Genomic DNA, 20915 nt, shown 5'->3' on the forward strand with positions numbered 1-20915 from the left:
CCTGAAAGGAACTACTTTACCTGTGGGACTCATTTACCACCCGGGCGTGGTCGGGGAAGGATACATACCTGATTGGAGGAAGGACACATTCTAGGAACTTCTTCCAAGGCTATTTAAACCACACCCGATCAGCCACACGTGCTTCGCGTTGTTCTGCATCTAGCAGCTGGATGCTCACCATGTCTGCTCCTGCATCTTGACTTCTGCCACACCTGCCAGCATCCTGAATCGCCTGCAAAGGAAGGGAACAAGAGAACAGAAGAAGGAAAAGGCCTCACCTGCTAAATCTGCATCCCAGAGACATTTCGCCGACAATCCTGAAAAGGAAGACATTTATTTTTAAAAGCACATCGCATCGATCGCTGCAGCGCCGCATTCTACTCACCTTTACAGGGCGCCTCCATGTTCAGCAGCGACCATCCGGATTCGCAGTCGCGCCCCCCCGTCTAGGGAGAAAAAGACAAGAACAAAAGGTGAGAGAAAGAAGGGAAAAGGGAAGCTAAAACTCCATGTCAAGACTTACTGTTGGGTCATTCCCTTTTCATTTCGGGTCCACGCCGCATCCAGGCATTTTCGGACCCCGGCCCCTAAGGGGAAAAAGACATCAGGTTTAATGAGTGAATGAAAAGACATTACCAAAACACTCATTAAAGACTTACCTGATTTCCACAAGGATTTCACCGCTCACCTCGGGTCGGTGCCTGTTCCCCGGCATTCTGTACCCCGGCCCCTATGGGGAAAAAAGACACTAGCATTAGAACATTAATGCATGGACACAAGGGGAACCACTTATAGAATAACTTACCTGGAAGCCAAGCAAGTTTGGTTCTCACCCATCCGAAAATCCAGTGACGTAACTGGATACCAACGCGCCCCTGCATCAGAAGCAGGATGGAGAGCTCGTCCTTCCAGACCCTAAGTCCTTCTTCTGTTTCCACATTATAGGACTTAATCCACCCCAGCATAATATCAACACCTGTCGTCAATGGCTCCTTGGTACTACTCATGCGTCCTGTGAGCCACCTCGTCTCAGTACTAGCAGAGTCAGTAATCCTTGTGTTTTCTGTGCTCTAATTCATCCTAGTATATTCTGTCTTGGCTGCACCCCACGTAATACAGACATTCATTGTTCTTGTCATGATGCCCGCTCCCGGGGAGCCGGCTCAGGCCCTTCGTCCCCGAAAGCGGACATCAAGTCCCCGGGGAAGGTCCCAGCAACCCCTTATAGGGGCCCTTTGGACAGCGTCCTGGCGCCTATGGCGCCAGGCTCATTATGAAAGTGTTTGGGTGCACTTACCTGATGCAGACCATGCTGCAGAACCCCGGCCTCCTTGAGGCCTGAAAGGAACTACTTTACCTGTGGGACTCATTTACCACCCGGGCGTGGTCGGGGAAGGATACATACCTGATTGGAGGAAGGACACATTCTAGGAACTTCTTCCAAGGCTATTTAAACCACACCCGATCAGCCACACGTGCTTCGCGTTGTTCTGCATCTAGCAGCTGGATGCTCACCATGTCTGCTCCTGCATCTTGACTTCTGCCACACCTGCCAGCATCCTGAATCGCCTGCAAAGGAAGGGAACAAGAGAACAGAAGAAGGAAAAGGCCTCACCTGCTAAATCTGCATCCCAGAGACATTTCGCCGACAATCCTGAAAAGGAAGACATTTATTTTTAAAAGCACATTGCATCGATCGCTGCAGCGCCGCATTCTACTCACCTTTACAGGGCGCCTCCATGTTCAGCAGCGACCATCCGGATTCGCAGTCGCGCCCCCCCGTCTAGGGAGAAAAAGACAAGAACAAAAGGTGAGAGAAAGAAGGGAAAAGGGAAGCTAAAACTCCATGTCAAGACTTACTGTTGGGTCATTCCCTTTTCATTTCGGGTCCACGCCGCATCCAGGCATTTTCGGACCCCGGCCCCTAAGGGGAAAAAGACATCAGGTTTAATGAGTGAATGAAAAGACATTACCAAAACACTCATTAAAGACTTACCTGATTTCCACAAGGATTTCACCGCTCACCTCGGGTCGGTGCCTGTTCCCCGGCATTCTGTACCCCGGCCCCTATGGGGAAAAAAGACACTAGCATTAGAACATTAATGCATGGACACAAGGGGAACCACTTATAGAATAACTTACCTGGAAGCCAAGCAAGTTTGGTTCTCACCCATCCGAAAATCCAGTGACGTAACTGGATACCAACGCGCCCCTGCATCAGAAGCAGGATGGAGAGCTCGTCCTTCCAGACCCTAAGGTGAGACACTACGGGGAAGCACAGAAGGGTTTTGAGGAGGGTTAGAGGGGTAAGTGGGAGGCCGATTGCATTACCCCGCAGACAGTTAACCCCCTATTCTCACCGACAGAAGGATACTTCTGCGAGTCAGACAAGCCAGATCTGGGGCCCGGTCCAGTCCGTCTTCCGAACCCTGCGCATCACCTTAGACGAGGTCACAGCAGCGCGAACCAGGCCAGCGCCCCCGTGGGAGTCAGGTGAGCCTTACAGTTCTACTCTCAATATAGTGATTTAAAATGGTAACGGGCTAAGGAATGTGGGGATGTGACACTGTTTAACGCGTTGTACCCTTGGTGGTCTTCCTTATCCCCAAAGGGGGAGTGCCTCACCATGAGGTCCTCCTGCATTAAACCACCCCTACAGGGACTATTGGGTCGCTGCCACACCTCCCTAGCCTCATGGGAAAGGGCTCCCCCCCGGGAGAAGTGACGAAACCTGGTGAATCGCCACAATTTTCAACATGGGGTTTACAAAACCAGTCAACAGCCCTACTCACAATGGAGGCCATACCATAAATGTAATCTTCTAAAATGATGTGACCATCAATAACCCGATCATCACCAGAAAACACTAGTCAGAATAACGCATAATCACAGAGCAACTGGATGCCAGACTACACACCCATCAGTGAATTTGCTTCTACTTAGATACTGGCTGACACAGCTCAAACAAAAGGCTTAGGGTGTATAGAACTGGTCAAAATGCAACTTAGAAGTAGAACATGAGAGACTTCTTTCTGCACAATCATCATACAAAGACATTGAGATCCCCTGATATCCCCACATTTTACAGGAATAAGTAGCATGCAGCTCTGCGTCATCCTTGGACAATCAGAATTAGCAGAGAGAACAGCAAAATATTTTCTAGCAGGCCACCTGAGAAGTCAAAGTACATAAAGCAATAGGGATGTAGAAAAAAGTTGAATATCCAAAATTATCACTATTGACGAGAAGGCACCATTTATGTATACCGTTTATTTAGTTAGGCAATATTTGTCTCTTTTCATGTCAATAAAGTACCTTACAATATATTGTATTGTACTTCCAACAGTATGGTTAGAATGACCAGCAAAACCACCAAGGAGATTTTCTGAAGCAATTATCCTCAAAGACCGCAACTAGACTTGGTGTCTTGGCCACTCAACATTCACCCTGAAATAGCAAAACGTTCCTTGTACCATGGTTTTCGGTCACTTGTAGACTGGGGGATAGATGAGCCACATGTGGTTTGACAAGATCTTGTTCAAACTCAAGTGATAGGGGAGAAAGGTCAAGCAGCCCAAAAGTGACGGCGGTTAAATCACTGGCATGCAAACTCCATGCAAGGGGATATACAAATGATATTGATCTAGGAGAAAACCCCACCATTAGAAATGGATCATCAAAGGATCTATAAAAAAAAATCTAAGTGCTAAAAGATATGCAGTGAACCTGTGAAATCTTCACAAACAACAAATATCTCTGAAAAAACTAACTGAGGATATTGCATTATTCATGTAAAAAAAAATCATGCCACACCTACATCCTAATGCAGACCAGCATTTCTCATCTGATTTCCCCTTTATTTCCAACCTACCATTTTAGAAAAGGTCTTGTTATGGGTAGTTAACAATTGCAAATGTTCAACAAATCAAACTCCAAACTAAATGGCTGTGCAAAAAGTACAAAATATTGTAATTTTAAAGCATAGTAGGCAGGCAAAAGACAAGACTGAACATTTGTTTTTAAAAAAAGATTGCAAAAACCATACTAGAAAGAAAATGGTCTAACTGTACCAACTAGAAGTCCAAAAGAAGGAGTTTCTTTAAAGTTGAAGTTCAGCAGGAGGGTCAACAGAAATCATGTGTTGGGGCACAGCCAAGTGCAAATGAAAATGGTATAACTCACAGAGGAAAGGTGAGCACAACCAGCTTTAAGTCCAAAATTCAAACCCTGTGTTAACTGGCAGTGAAGGTATCCCCTGATCTATTGTGGTGGCAGTGATGATGCTTAGTACTGGAAGAAGCATGTTCTCTATAGTTGTAGAACCCATCTCCTAACTATTGACTCTAGGGTCATATGGGAGGGCAGACCGATGCAAAACAAGTTCCTGTCATCCTTAAGGTGGTTCATGTGGGTCTCTGCTTGCAGGGCCGAAGGTGGCAACAAATAAGTGGTAGACAGCCATCGAGACAGTAAGCACAGTGCAGTCCTAACCCCAACATCGGATCACTCAGTGGTCATGTCCCTCAGCAGCCTCCAGGATCAAATCTCGCTCCTATTTTCAATGTCTGCAAGCCAAAATGCACATATGATGTCAAAATCCCAAACAAACTCCAACCAGATCGAGAGACTGGCTTGGTGTCCTATCTCACATGTACACAGACACCTATTGCTAAATGACTCCATGTGCAGAGCATCAATATTCACCTCCATTACTGCTGCGAGCAATGCAGCATTAATGACCACTCCTCTTCCTCTTTTGTGGGGTTGGCAGTATGGGTTAAAAACAATGGCTGAGGATGTTGAAGACATGGGCGTAGGCCAACCGGAGACCTAGAAACAATTATTCTCAACATCAGAGAAATATGCTTAGCTCCATCAACAGCAGCATCCCAGCAACTCCAATACTTCTTAACATATAATATTGTTCAACCCTGAAAGGGAATCACTGGGAGGACCCTCGAGTGGTTCTCTTGAACCAGAGTGATTTGCCCAAGTGTAGGTGGGCCTATTCAAATCTAAAACTACCTCCCAGAGTCGTGCTATCCTACGTAAGCAATCACTCTATGATTGTCAGGGTCTATATGAAATAGACACCTTTGATCAACAAATCCTTTTTCATACCCATCTAACTATATGCCAATGAAACTGATTCTAATCAGATGAGACAATACAGCCAATATAAAATGTAAGACACTAAGACATACAAGATTAAATGTTTAACAACCAACACACTTCCCTTTATTTGGGCAATCATCTTGAGTAACCCCCATGCCCCAAGCAGTCAACACTGCAAGGAATCAAGTCCTCATCTTGAACGGAATGGTCTTTCTGATCATAGCTAAATGTTGTCACACCTTCATTTGTTTAAAATAAGTGTTGCCTACCTATATTCTCAACACAGAAAGGATATAGCCAAGAGCCTTGCCACTCACCTGGCTCTATTACTGCAACATTGTGCACCTTAGTTGAAATAAAAACTCATTAAAACTCTAATGTGCACAGAATGGACCCACCTCCCTGATGCTAGGATAAAAGTAAAAAACATAAAAAACCACATGCCTACTTTACTTCTGCTCTCAAGTCAATCTACTGCCTACCAATGAAGTAAAGAATTGGATATGTAGCCCTTTGGCCTTATACAGTCTTCTTGATAGCGGGCCTAAATGTGTGCCATAATAAATGAACACACTCCAGCTAAGTCATTCAGTTCACCCAGAACAGGTCATTTGTACATGGAGAGGTTGAATGCATGTAGAACAGGGACTGCAATGCCCCCACATGCATGACTACATTGATGGCATACGATTAACATTTTTCAGATAATAAATCCTCTATGATATCTCTTTATAGTGACATTTATTTAAAAAAGGCACTACAGTCTTTCTTTTCTTTATTTTCTATCAGTACCCTGAGACTCTGGAGTGAGGGCACGCCAAGCATTCAGAGATGTTAACTTTCTACAGAGTGCTGGACACTACCTCTGGTTTGCAAGATGTCCAAATGCTTCATCTTTTCACATGACATCCTGTTGCTCTCAGGTGTCATCGGCTGCCTGAAGGAGAAGAGAGCTTGGGGAAGACATTTTGAGATTGAGCTGCACAGCACTTATGAATATGCTGGACCAGCGGGGCCTTATTAGGAGGTTTTATAGATTGTATTAGTCGGTATGCTGTAAATATCAGTAGAGTATGCCACATGCACTCATTATGTATATCTACTGTTCAAACAAGCATAGGAAGACATGCAAAAAAGCAGGGGATGAACCTAGGGGCAAAACATTAAATACTAAAGAAATACCTCCTCTGTAAAATATCCGATTTATTGAACGCATTAAACAGTAGGGCAGATTGAATTCTGGGACCCAGTTGGAGGCTCACACCAGGTTCAACCCTTAGTTCCCAGCCTATCATGGGTGCAACCAGGTAGGCTCTCAACCACACGTTCAACTTCTGTTACTGAGAGAAACAGGAATCTGAATTCTTATGTGCTTCAATTGACCCCTAGTTCACCATTTGCATTCACAGCGCACTAGTGGCCACAGACAGGTTATAAAGGCGCTAGTACTTCCACCCCCATTTAATGGCAAAGAGCCTCCAAGTGGTGAAATTATTGGCATCTCAGAAGGCTGTGTACGACCAGCAGCAAGAATACATTGGGGCCAAACAAGCATTCAGGTATCTGGTCAATGAAGCCAATTCAGCCAATTAAAACAAAGTCATTTGCATTGAAGTCGCTCTCGGATGCCGTACACTTTTAAAGACAGTCCGTCGTTAAGAAAACAGTGTTTCGATAAAGGAATCTGAGGGTTTCTTTTCAAAATTTTAATCCTTACAAGTGTTTGTTTCCTTTTGGAATGTCTACCAAAGGTGGTTCATCCATTTTTAGTTCTAGTTCAGGCCTTGATATGATATGATATGGTATCCAAGGACTTCTCTTTTGGAGAAACCAGTTTTGTTGGATTTATTTATTTGGTTTGAATTTCCTAAGCAGGGAAACGTTCTTTAGGATAGGGACAGAGGCCTTTATCCTCTAATTAAGATGTCTAATGTTGAAAACAATACCACTTGGTGTCCCTCTCTCATTTCTGACCCCTCACATTTCTTTACTGTGAAACAATATCCTGCATAAGGAGAATAATGGCAGGTGTGGATAGTCTCACCAGCAGAGACATCGGATGGGCTCTCAACTCCTTTCCCTTTGGAGCTTGAATACACACTCGTGAGAAGCTTCCTGCAGTTTCCACTACCGTTTCTATGCGTATGCTGTACAAGTCAACATGGATAGAAAATCTGAACATTCCCCAAACAGGGGGGACCTTTGCTCTTGTCACACCATGGGCAGAGGGGTCTAGACAGTGGAAGGTTTGTCTCACACCAAAGCATGAAGGGGCTTAAAACATACAACCACAAATCATATTTTGCCCCTCTACAGCATGCAGAGGGATCTCGTGGTAATGCAAACACATTCGGGAGAACCCAACTTCTGCCACACCATGCAGGGGGCTGTTGGGACATTCAATCAAATAGGACAGTGCTGAGATCATTGTAGGTAAAGAATGAACAAAGGGCATGCGACAAAAGTGGGGAGGCCCCAATCTAATGTCATTAGAGCATGCAGTCATACAGCATGCAATCATGCACAAGACGACTTGTGTGGCGAGTCAAAGAAAGCAATTCTGCGAGGAGAGCCCTCCTGTAAAAGCATGGCATTAAGCCTGCAGTAGTTAATCATACAATGGGTTGGGGGAGGGGCATCAGTTCATGCCTCTAAAGCATGTGGGGACAGATTCAAGCATGCAATTGTGCAAAGTAGCCGAAATCTCTGTCAAAGTTCACCATGGAGTGAGATTCTATATCAAACAATGCAAAGGATGGGGCTGGAGGAACAAAGATGGAAACAAGAATATTAGGTTTAACATGTTTGAGTATTTCAGAACCTCTAGGTGAAAGAACAGTAGTGAGAGTGGTGTATAGAAAGGTTTCCATTGAATGTTCAGAGAAGGCCAGCATGGCTGTGGCAGAAGTCAAACGCCCCTCTGGCAAGTACTTTATGTCCCCTTCCCGAAGAGGAGCACCATGTATAATGACCCACTAATGACAACTGATGTGACAGTTCAAGTATGCGTAAATGGCGCAATGTGTCCACAAGTATATATTGGGGAAGCCAATAAACCATGACTGCTCTATCAATATACGTATTCTAAATCTGCATTGTGGCTATCGCACCAAGGTACAGTGTGAACTGCAGATGAAGGAGCACTTTCCTCAACCAAATTTGCATATGCATGTAAACATTTCACACATTTGCTTTTTAATAGATATTTCAAGAGGTCATCTCTCTTTACAACCATCCATATAAATAAGAAGTCAGAGAATAGAGCACAGCAAAGATGTATGGCAAACAGACCAGCGGAGGCAAAAGCGCTAAACTGCCTTCCAAAATATATGGAAAAATTCCCCTGCAAGCCACTAAGAACAATCTTCTCCGAATTTAGATTAAACCTCTTTCCGACGAAAGAAATAAAAACATTAAGACGTGAAGTGGGACTCGAGGATCAACGCTGCAGATTGTGTAATAGCGAGGACGAAACGCTAAAACATTTAGTAGTAAATTGTAGCGAATTGCGAGCTCTGAGAAAAAACTACATAGGCAAAGTGCTTGAAAAAGCAGCGACCTGTAGTAGTGATGAGTGGTGGACAAGAATGCGCAGTAGTGATTGCAAAAACTTAACAGTAGCGCTGTCACTTTATCTAGAACAACTTAGCAAGAGATTGGTAAATGATATATAAGCAGGTAGGGAAGAGATTAGAGGCACGCTGCCACACTCCACAGCCCTTTAGCATCAGTTGACAGTGAGGGAAGAACAGTCAGCTGAAATAAGAGAATGCGATAAGTAATGTCAAATGAGATTATGGAAAGGATGTGTTTCTTTTTTGAAAGTTTGTAACACTAAAAAAATAATCATTTTTAAAAAAAGTTAGAAAAACACTGTAAAAGACACTGCAGAGATGTTGATATATCTATAAGGAATGCCAAATATGTCAAACATGCCACCCACAGACACCAATGAAAGATAAGGCTAAAAGCACTTGTGTGTAACTGTAAAGTGATATCCCAAAAACATGATAAAAATTCTGGATATCTTTTTAAAATAAAACAGTGTTTTTTTATATTTCTTTCCTTGGTGGTTATTTGGATTAACTAATAAAATATTGTTGCCCGCATTGCGACATTGTATCCGGAGGATAGCTCAGGGGCAAAGTGCTCTCCTTGGAAGCAAGACGACACAGAGCACCACAGGTTCGATCCCCGGGCCTGGGGTTAGAAACCTATGGGTATTAAACGGGTTATAAATAACCTATCGTATCATAATATATATTCATTACATTCTGGTCTGCTACATTCGTATTATGCAGGATACTTGGACACATTTTTGTTAGCATTACCTGGGATTTTCAAAAATCATTGCCAGTCACGTAATACTTTACCAACAACAATATATAAGCTCTTACAAAAAGGAGTTCGCAGGAATTGTGTAAAGTGTTTTATGGAAATATTTCTCTAATAATGATCTGGTCACAACACAAAAAAGCATCAGCCTTGTTTTACGACATTTATTTCTTTTTTCTGGTCTAATTAGCATTTTCTGAATAATAGTGGCCACAGGAATATGTGAATTAAAGAACGCCATAATATTCAGCGCAAAACAACACTTTGAATGCTCTTAATTGCGTTGTGGTTCCTGCATTACATGTAGTACTGCTTTGCGCAAGTGGAATCGGTCAACAATTGAATGTTACTGTCTGTTACACATGATTACAGACACAGGCAACAGTCGGCTGATTGATTAGACTAGAATTTATCGACAAAGGAAAACTGGAGGAAAAGTTGAAACCTCTTTCATTGACGTTTCTGGACTCTGGAGTAGATTGTCTGCATTGCATTGACACAGACTTCAAGAGTGAATGCTAACTACTCACGTTTTCATAAAGTGCTATTATGTAACCCCATTAGATCTACTCTGCAACCTCATACTTTCAAACTGCTGGACTTGTCACATGCCTGTATTCCAATACATTTGGGTGTCTCTCTTTTTGAACTTCCTGTTGAACAGAGTACCGGCAACATCTGTGTTCCAGAAACAGAAATCATGGATGGAATGATATGTTACTTGATGTTTGCATGGCACCTCCTCCAATGTATCATGGTCCTGAAGCACTGTGGGTGGAATGGCCCTTCGGTAGACCCAAGTCTGAACAAACACGAGGGTAAAAACATTGTGTATGAATTGAATAGTGAATTGTAATTAAAGAGATTGCTCAATTAGCAGCGATGACTAGTGAAGAGAAGTTGTAGAAGAACAAATGTGAAGAGTGGTGAGGTGTGATATGGATTGCTAGGTCAAGGACTGACAGCCAGACAACATTTTTAGTGGGACGTTGGCTTATTCTAAGGGGTGCAATGCTATGGAGGTGAGGCACAGAGGTGGGGCATTAGGTGTTGGGGAGAATTCTCTTATAAGGCTCATTTCCCAAACCTAGTGAGTCCCCCCCCAGCAGCTTTGCTGGATTTTTTGGGGTTTGTTTTTTTCTCCTGCTAAGAGTGAGACTCTTTTCCTCCCACTCTTAGGCATGATTTGAGTGTCTTTGACTCTGTGTGTGCTTATGGGCTATGGGGTTTTTCTTTCTACTCCATAGGGTATCATCTATTTTTTTATCTGTGTGTTACACAGCACCCTCAATGCAGTAACACAGGGGTGTCATAGTGACTCCCAAACATAGACTCTATACCCTGGGACTGACTACTGTCTCCCAAGGCATGTAAAGTCACCATTGACTTTAATAGTCCTAAACTGTGAACAGAACCAGTACAAACCATCATATTGTGGAAGTACTGGAAGGGGTTAATTATATTGCCCCTGGGTCTGTTTTCAAGGGGGCACTGTCCAGTCCCCCCCTTGTCGAGTTTCTGGCTGGTGGCAGTGGTTACCACGCGAAATATTCTACCGGAATATTCTCTATGGGATTTTCCCATTGATTTTAAACGCACCACTTTTTGGTGCAATGTTAAAGATACCGCCGGTTTATTTATTTAATATTAAATTCATGGTTGGGTGTTTTTGCCAGAACTCTTTTCTAAAATGGCGTTCGTGCCCGTCTCTGTAACTCTGACCAAGGTCGAGCCCTTTGTTCCACTTTTTGGCTGGCTTCTTCACAGAAGCCCTCCAAATGGTGCCACTCTGTCTGGGTTCCACAGGAGGAGTGGAGGGGGGAATTGGCACCCTGGACTGCGTTGCCTCAGCAACCCAAGTCACACTCTACTCTGATTGGCCCAGTGGTGAGCCGCCCGGCTCACCACTTAGCATGTGTGTTTGACAGCTAGGCTGATGAATGGGAGGTTTTCTGCATAAAAGCAGGGCCTTTAGGACTGGAACTTCAGAAGTCGCCACAGGACCTAAGTATCCGAACAGGGAAGAAGCTGAGCCATCTGCAACAACGACACCACCGGTGAAGCCCTGCTGCAACTACCTCACCACTTTCCCAACGACAAGAGAAGATCTTCTGCTGGACGAGTCTTCTTCCTCTGAGCTGGTGGGACCAACCAGTTCGCCCTTTTCACCTTCCAAAGACGTCTCTTGGTCGAATCGCCCGTGCCAAGCACCCCGGCGGCCGGATAGCCAAGCTTCACCACTTTGACCGCGAATAAAAGGACCGCTCCTTTTATTGACGAACTCCGCGGCTGGTTTCATCCCTGTGCAGTGCAACGACTCTAAGTTTCCTCCTTGATGAGATCCTCTCTTCCCCTGGTCGAAACAATTAACTGCAACCACTGCCAGGAACAACTGCCACCGCTGGAGCTTCCTCTCTGTTTAAGGTACTGTGTCCTGCCTGGCCTCCCTTTCTTCGGTTTGCCCAAGGTGACCCTTAAATCCTTGGCTTGCCAACTGGGTTGGCCCCAGACCTTCTAACCTTACCTTCTTGAATCACCCCAACCTCTTTTGAACATTCTGCAAAGACTTTTAGTGCATTTTAAACCCTGTGATCCTGGGCACATTTCGCTTTGCTCCATTTAAAGTGGACCTGGCCTATGAACTTTGGCTCTACAGTATATACTGCCTTTATTCCCTTGCTGAGAACTCCTAAAAGTGTTGGGACCTGTTTTATTTCTATGCTCTGCCTTTTTCTCTCCCTTTAACTGAACTATTAGAGTGCCATCAGGTTATGCGCTCACATCTGTTTAACAAATCGTGGCGTTTTAATTCTGATTTGTCTAATAGTTATTAAGGGAGGTATGTATACTTTACCTGACTGTGTTTTAACTTGCTTTTGATTTAGAGTGCTAGTATATTGCCTAAAGTGTGTTTTAAATAAATAATTATATACTTTTTATACAAAGCTCTGGTCAGTGTCTGTTTGCTCTACTGTGTTTTTAGCCCTATTGTATATACTCTATATACTGCCCTACTCTTCTTGAGGGAAGCCTGACTGCTCAGCTACAGCTATCAGGTAAATCTGGGTGTTATAGACTGCTACCAATTGGGTTTACTGCTTAGTCCTGTACTCTTAATCTTTTTGCAGTGTACCCCAAGGGAACTGCACAGGATTCTGCCTAACACTAGGGTACATCATTGTAAAACCCAAGGCAACTGTATACAGTTGAGGGTTCTGCTATAATGCACACAAAGAAAATATGCACATGGAATTGGTTTTATTTCTTCAGTGTGGATTCCAAATCTCTTCAACCTAACAGGGCCAAAACCATGTCTTGCACCCGAGAGTGCATGACACCAAGAAGAAAGAATCACAGGTACTATTAGGGAAGAAGAGGCGGTAAAGAAAGGGGCAGTGAGATGAAAGAGCAAGATAGGGACAATATGGGCTGCAAGGGGGATGCCAGCCTTCAAGATTCCTCTCAGCCTAATAAGGTGATGTTAGAAAGAGAGCTTCACTGGAAAACATTTCAAGCAGGAAGTGGAGCCCATCTCCAAATTCAGAATATTTCAGTTGGTGGGAACCAGCTGGTTTTGGAGGCTGACCTACAAAATCACAGAGCTCTGAGCTGGATTTAAGGACAGCATGCGTGTTCCACTTTGGAGGACACGGAACAGGTTTTGGAAGGTAAAGCAGTATTTCTGGTGCCAAAAGGTACTTTTACAGAGCAAATGAAGCAAATTCAACAAAACTAGGGTTATTAGGATGGGGTGTGGCACAACAGGACATGGTCCGGCGCTCTCCATATGAGTTCTAGGCAAGAACACTGAATCTGTTGAACCAGCAGAACGCAAACACTTTGGGTGGAGCAGAGGGATTCCCAACCATAAATACAATTATGGGTCAGTTATGCAATCGTCAAGTAAACACTTGGTTCATTGGCATAAATATGAGAATGACAAGGAGGTTAGGCCTACTGTACAGTGTAGGGATAATGTAAATGATTGCACAAAAGGAATAATGCAATTCAGTTTATGTTGTATTAGGTTACTATGCTTTTATACAGTGCCACATAACCTGTGGACTATTTACTGTGCCACCACCAGGGGCATCCAGACCTTAGTTGCCCTGGAAAAAAGAAAATTAGTAATGGGAAGGTAAGTTGACTGGAAAGCAGGAAATAGTTGCTACAAACAAAAGGTGTGAGTTGGAGGAAAGCAGTGGGGTGGGCAAATGTTTGAGTAAACCAAAATTCTGCAAAAGGGAGGAGGCAGATATCTCCTAAATCATTATAATTGTGTTGTGTTTCCAAGGCAGATTTGGAAAATGTTAAACAAATTCAAAATCTCTAATGTTCTTTCTGATGTATGTTCCTTCCACGGATTCCTCATCTACGATATTGTATCCCCAGTGCAGTTGGTTCTCTGAAAGTTGTTCACCACCAGACACCTCTAAGCACCCCACACTGGACAGGACATAAGGCCCGGTATATATCATGATGCCGTGCCCCATGATCTCAGTTTCACACTTTTCCCCTAGCACTCGGTTGTGTATTAGCTATCCACCAGGATGGCTAGGTTGGGAGGATGCTGAGGAATCAAGGGGACGACATTAGTTGGTCTAATGGATTCCTTACTCCCATGGATTTCTCATCTATGATAAGTCTCCCATAGCAGTATGTGCATCTGGAGGAGAAAAACAAGAAGACACCACCTAAACTAGTAGAGGACCGCCCAGCTTAAGTGGGCACCCTGTCTTGAAAGGGAATCCCACAAAGCCACTTGGCAAATGCCCACTTGACAAGGTCGATTTTGGCACAGCCCTTTTAGCACGGGTACCAGCATAACCTAAATAAAAGCTAGTCATCTTTCCGGGCATCGCTCATCCAAGAGATGTAGTAGCTGAGAGCACGCACCAGGTCTAGCCAATAGACATGTTCCTCTGCCTTGAGGCGGGGGGCAGGGGGGAGAAAACACAGGAAGATCTTTAGAGAGAGATGAAAATCTGAGCACTTTGAAAAGGAAGGATTTCCTCTCTCTCAATGTCATTACCTCTCTGGAAAAAAACTAAATAAGAAAGTGTACCAGACAATGCCTGGAGCTCACACTCACCAGTCTCATGTAAGGAAATCCATTTAGGGGTAAGCAATCTAATACATGGATGCTGGGGCTCAAATGGAGTGCCCATAAGAAATGTCAAAAAGAATTCAAACCCTATGCCAGAACTACAAACTGGTATGGCAGATTGCACAATCCCAGCAGTAATTGCAGAACAGTGGGAATTATGAAGAAAAAGCCTTTTCTGGGGTCCTTTTAAATACAGAGATAGTGGTTAGGTACCCCATCACCGTGCAGAGCTGCAAACCCGTCCAGGCCAAGGCCAGCAGGAAATCCAGAACAGCGATAAAAGGTCCCTCTCCCGGCACCAATCAGAGAACTTACACCCCCTGAGAGTATACATTGATTTATTGGCAGGCCTCCAAGCTGAGAGGATTAAATCCAGGACAGTGTCAGATAAATTCCACTCCTTGCATCAATCTCTCAGCAGCCAAGCATAAAGGTTCAGGCTGCTGAGAGTTTTGGTGGAGGACGTGGCACTCTAACTGGGAGAGCTGTACCACCATCTTTGGAAGGTAAAATAAAACAAGTACTGCTAGAGGTTGATTAAAATTGTGTGGGCAAAGGATCCTCCAGTCCTAGATTAGTTACACAAAAATCATCATGTGCATAAAATATGTTGTCCGTTAAACTGGCAGCACACGCACAAACATGTTCCTAAACAGCCATCAATTTTACGATAATATTTATGTTTTCAGAATTCTGAGTTACAAATGAGAAGATCCAGAGTGGCTTAAACCTAGCTTATATTACCTTCTGTGACAGAGCTAGCATTGATGCACCGAACCATTAAGAATGGAAAGGTTGCGCGTGGCTTAAGCATAGATTCAAGGCTGAGCTGCTGCGAATGTACTGAGCTGGAAAGAAAGTAAACATCTAGAGTAGATTAGACATAGCTTCTATTACCTTCGATGACAGAGTCAGTGTGGATGTACTGAGCTGGAAAGAATGAAAAGGTCCAGATAGGCTTGAATAAAGCTTCTATTACCTTCTATGGTCCAGTCAATGCCAATACACACACGTGCAAAGAATGGAAAGTTGCAGAGTGTCGAAAACATATCATATATTACCTTCTGTAGCAGAGTCAGTGTTGCTGTACTGTGCTAGCAAGAATGAAAAGGTCCAGGGTGGATTAAACATAGCTGCGATTGCCTTCTATGGCTGATTCAATGTTAATATACACACACCTGTAAAGAAGGCAAAGTTCCATAGTGGCTTTAACATTGTCATGATTACCTTCTAGAGCAGAGTCTGAGTTGATATAAGCCACCCCTCGCTCCTGGAGAACTTTAGCTTTTTCCTAAGTTTGGAAACAAGATGAACATTTGCATTAGTGTTTGGCTGTTCTGCAAAATAAAAAGTAAACATTTAACACTTAGAAATTTCTGTGTGCATCAGAAAATATCATCTTGTAGCTCCATTTAATTGCATATTTGCTGAACAGGCTGCCTAGTCTACCAATACAATAGCTGGAAGGCAGGCTTAATCTACTCTCGCTCCACCAAATTCCCAGTTTCTCCACTTTACATTAAAAAAAACAGCCTTCCTCTTTTCAAATCCCTCCCCATTGTCCGTGGCACAATGAACTTTTGTGCTGTGGTGCTATTGATGATAGACACTGCGTAAGGATGGTGTGGCATTAGCTCACTAAGTACAGTCCACTGACCCAGTGTGTGTTGCTTAATGATACATATTGGCCAACTTTTTTAAAACCAAAAACTAGAATATTTTAAGTTTGAAAAATAGTTATTAGCATAATGACATAACAGGGCATGCATCACATGAACTTTGATCAGAATAGATGCGTCTGAAACTGGCAGTATGCAGTATAAGAATAGTGATTTCTAACCAGAAGGAAACAAATGACATGGAGAAAATGACAACCCATGCCTCCTGTAAAGAGAATAGTAAACCAAAAAATGAATAAAAATAATCCAAAGGGCTAAATAATCACTGCACCTCTTTGCAAAGGAGAATAAAGTTTGTTAAATGCAAAAAGGTCTCAGGCCTTCGCTTAGAACCAAACTGACATGGAGCTTGTCACAAAAGAAGTGACAAGTTATATAGTGAGGAATCATATACCTGCATACATAGGTTACAATGTTATCGCACCACCCTCATTGGCTACCACCTATAGAAAATGCTAATCCCCCATATAGTCTGTGGACCAATTAGCGACTCCTCTGCTAAACCCATTCCCGTAGACACGTGGCCCACTACATTGTCCCTGTTAAATCCAGGTGTGGGATTGGCTACAAAATGTATTGACACATTCATCGTGACCGTCACGTGATGTGCACACCTACGATGCAGACACATTCAGAGTAAACTGGCAAGACCAACTCTGCTTTGATAAGACAATAGGTCTTCTCATTATACCAGATGCCACAGTGCACACAAGCGGCACCCTCGACCTTGTCCTAAATTTATTGGCATCACCTCGGCTCCTCCTTTCCCAAATTACAGAACATTCCAGACACAGCTCCCCTCATCGCCTTCAAACCCCAGGTGCCCAGTAATGACCAGGTCACTACTCTTGAGTTTGAAATTCAGAGATTTATTGGCATTTGGTTACACGTGCGATTGTAATTCAAATGAAATGACAGCTCCTTGGGGGCAGTAGTGCTCCAACTCTTCACATGGCCTCTTGGCATCACAAAACCTTATGCCCTATTCTCTTCCTGCTCTCCCTACAGCTAACATTCCATTCCCACTGGGTTCAGGCCTTGCAGCTGGATACAATTAGAGTAGATCTGTGCACTGCGGGTGCCTCGGACCTCGGCTTCTCTCCTGGGGAGCGGAAAAGGGATTTGCTTTGGGACTGAGATAAACAAAGGCGCAGCACCACATCAGGTCCTGCATTCTATTCTGCTCATTGCATACTAGGCCTTAACATCCAATAGGTTAATACAATTGCCTCGCTTCTACCATAATTCCTTTCTGACTCCAACTTCCACCTATGTCGGCTCTCATCTAACATCTAAATGGAAACATAATTTCATGTACTACATTTAAACACAGGGCCTATACTACACTGCCCCATCTTTAACCTCTGCAATTGCAACATTAATATATTTGTTGCTCTGTGTTGCTATATGTGGGTATGTGTCAAAACGAACTACAATCAATGCATGCACCTTCTGCCGCGCGAAACTCATCCATGTTCACACAGTCGTGCTGCTCACACAGTTATACGTGCTAATAGGTTTATCTTAGCCTGAACCTTTTTTGCCTGGCTGGGACACTGTACGTGCATCCCAACACTCATACCATGTGGCCTACCTGCCATAATATATATGCATATATATATCTATGACAAACATTACCTTCCAGTAATTGCCTTTCTGATGCTTTGCATAGGTCGACATCTACTGGTTGGTGCAGAGTACTACATTATTTATTTTCGAAGTCAAAAATAGGACGTTGACAGGGTGATCCTGTAATACTATCCCTACTTTGACATGTACAGTACCCATGCTCCGTCATGCATTGAGGTCCTCTGATTGTACTATTTCTTCTGACCTGAGGATGCATGAAGTGTATAGTGGAACTGTAAGTGTCCTGAAAAGGAGACAATTGTCTTGCAAAATGTTTGTAATACCTTCAACTCCCAGAGTGGGGCGGTTGGGGAGGGGTATGTGAATTTAAGCAGATACAAGAATCAGAAAGAGGATTACTGGAAGGTAATGTTTGCTTTCTGAGGCTTGTGGATCTGCTCAGAATGACATGCTTTGCATAGATTAGCAAGCAGTACTAGATGAAGGAGGTGGGAAGACAGAAGCAACGTTGTTTTAATACCGCTTGTCCTACCTGTGAATCACTTCTGGCTTGAGTGTCAACAAAATAATGCTGTGTGAAAGTGCAAAATGAACTCCATGTTGCAGCTTTACAGATAGCTTCAATTAGTACATTTGCAATGAAAGCCAAGTTAGCGCCAGTGCTACGTGTAGAATGTGCCCTAGGTGAAAATGGAACTGTTTTGTTTATAGGTTGTATGATGAATCCCAGGATGCCTTCCCTGCTTCCCTACGGGGAGCCCCTTTCCATGAAGCCAGGCAGGTGCTGTCACTACCCAATAGACCCCCTTGGGGTAGTACTCAGCCAGTGGATCTCATGGGAAGGGACCCTCCCCTGTGTAATCAAGGACGACTATTCTGGGACAACACGGTACACACAAAATACAACCACTCGTCCCTCACTCTCATACCTACACCGAACCCTGTAGTCCCCCATACCTCCACATTCTCCTGTAGTGTAGAAAACTTAGCCACCACAGACAATACTAGGATGAGGAAGAGTAGGGACTACCTACGTGGAGCAGGTATAAAAACTATGATGAAGAAGATCACAAGAAACACACTTGGAAGTAAAACCACTAATACTGAGATGAAGAGGAGGCGCAACAATGAAGAGTACTCTGCAGAACTGACTTGAGCGGTCCAGACAATGGGTGACCGTACAAAAAATAAAGAGAATAAAAAGGGAAGAAGGACTTGGTAAGCAATCAATCCCTCCCCGGAGGAACCGCAAGTCAGAAGGATTTGCAGCTTGGAGTAGTGGGGAGAACACTGGCCATGATGAAAGAGTTGCTGCAGAGACGTCCCCAGTCGGTCCTCAGTCCACAGATTGACAAGAGAACCAGAGGAGCGGGAGTGAGGTGAGAGCAAGTCACCAGACCACCCGGGTGAGAAGAAAGCCTCCAGACGCTCAGCCTCCTTGGCTGAGGAGCCGTCGTACTGTGTGTAGACTCTGCAAGGGAAGGCAACCACAGGGAAGTGAACGAAACAGCAGAGGTGCCCGGTGATCATACCCGAGATCAAACGAGAAGCTGGAAGTTGCAATGAACGTTGGGGAAGGCACAGGAAGCCAGAGAAACAGGGTCAGGGACCTATATGAAATCCAGAGAGGTCTGAAGACCACAAGGAAGGGTCTGGAACCCACTATTCAGAGAGGACAAAGCCACTGACCATCTCCTTTGTCACAGTGTCTGGCAGGTTAGAGAACCAGACCTTTTACACTAAGAAGGCCAAGGGAAGAGCCATATCCCCTGCCTTTGTGAATTGTGGAAGCCTGAGAAGACCAAGGTTAGAGCCATGCCCCCCGCCATTGTGAACTGTGGAAGCCTGAGAAGGCCAAGGGAAGAGCCATATCCCCTGCCATTGTGAATTGTGGAAGCCTGAGAAGACCAAGGTTAGAGCCATGCCCCCTGGCATTGTGAAAACCTGAGAAAAGTTAGGGGAAAGGCATACCCGCTGACATTGTTATGTTATTGTTCCTTTATATAGCGCGTTATGTATTATTGGTATGATCTCAAAGCACAGTAGCCAGGTCATTGGAGAGGGTAGGGTAGTAAATATTGCCCGGGTGCACTCAGTATGTGTGCAGCCAGTGCGGTTTACGTGGTGTGTAGCTGCATTCTAATGCTACACATGGTGCAGTGGTTGAGTGAGATCAGTAGAATGTGTGGTGCAGCAAGGCTGTTGACCTTCGGGGTCTGCTTGCTGGCCGTGGTGGAGCTTGTGTATGAGATTGTGTGTGCAGCGTAAGGAAGGCATGGTATCAAACAATGAAGACAAACACACGCGATCACAGTTCAAGTGAGTTTACTGAACTTCAATGGGTTGTTAGAACGCCTATCTAAACCAAAATCTTAAGTGGGAGCAAGCTATGACCATCGAAAAATAATAACGTAGTCCTAGTGGAGTCAAAATAAAAGGGCCCATTCTAATAACCCTTTTGCCAATCCCTACTTCTAAATACAAAATAGCATGGGATAACAATGTATGTTCAAGAAATGATATGTCAGGGCAAGGCGGCACTTGCAGGCTTCACACACACTCTGACTTCTTGGCCACGAGGTGACAGTTCAACACAGGCATCAGGGCCTTCCGCCAAAGTCTCTCTCACAATGACAGTCTGTTATTCGCAGAGGGCCTGATGTAACAACCAAAGCACAAACAATTATTTCCAGGGTTTTCACTTTCACAAATTCAAGACTGGCCTCCCTTGTTCGGGCTCAGATCTCGGGTCCCGCTCATCCGGACTCAGAACCATTTTCTACAATGTTCGCAATTTGGTCTCCCTCGTTCGGGCTCAGACCTTGGATCCCCCTTTGGGCTCAGATCCCATTTGATACCAGAATCGAAGACTTTCGAATGTGTGATGGGTTTTGCTTAAACCGTTGCAGGACCACTTTGATTCACTTCACACAATTTACACTTCACGTTAATCTTCTACTTTTGTTTCTCTTCGCAGGAAACTGCACAGAGAACTTCAAATGAGCACATACACAGTGCTGGACCACTCCGTTAATGGTATTGTATCTTAATTTAGCTTCACTTGCGTCTTTCATCACACGCGTTTAACA

At 44.1% G+C, this 20915-nt stretch overlaps 1 protein-coding gene across 1 annotated transcript in view; it reads right to left on the bottom strand.

Moving 5' to 3' along the window:
- NAALAD2 (N-acetylated alpha-linked acidic dipeptidase 2) overlaps nt 1-20915 on the bottom strand; it is a 1042620-nt gene that overhangs the window by 179863 nt on the left and 841842 nt on the right. Inside the window, exon 13 of the mRNA XM_069639397.1 lies at nt 15785-15848. Within this exon, the coding sequence (XP_069495498.1) occupies nt 15785-15848 (64 nt within the window). The remainder of the gene's footprint in view (nt 1-15784; nt 15849-20915) is intronic.

The sequence above is a fragment of the Ambystoma mexicanum genome, chromosome 7q (assembly GCF_040938575.1).
Source record: "Ambystoma mexicanum isolate Mex_15411 chromosome 7q, UKY_AmexF1_1, whole genome shotgun sequence".
In the NCBI taxonomy this organism is placed as follows: Eukaryota; Metazoa; Chordata; class Amphibia; order Caudata; family Ambystomatidae; genus Ambystoma; species Ambystoma mexicanum.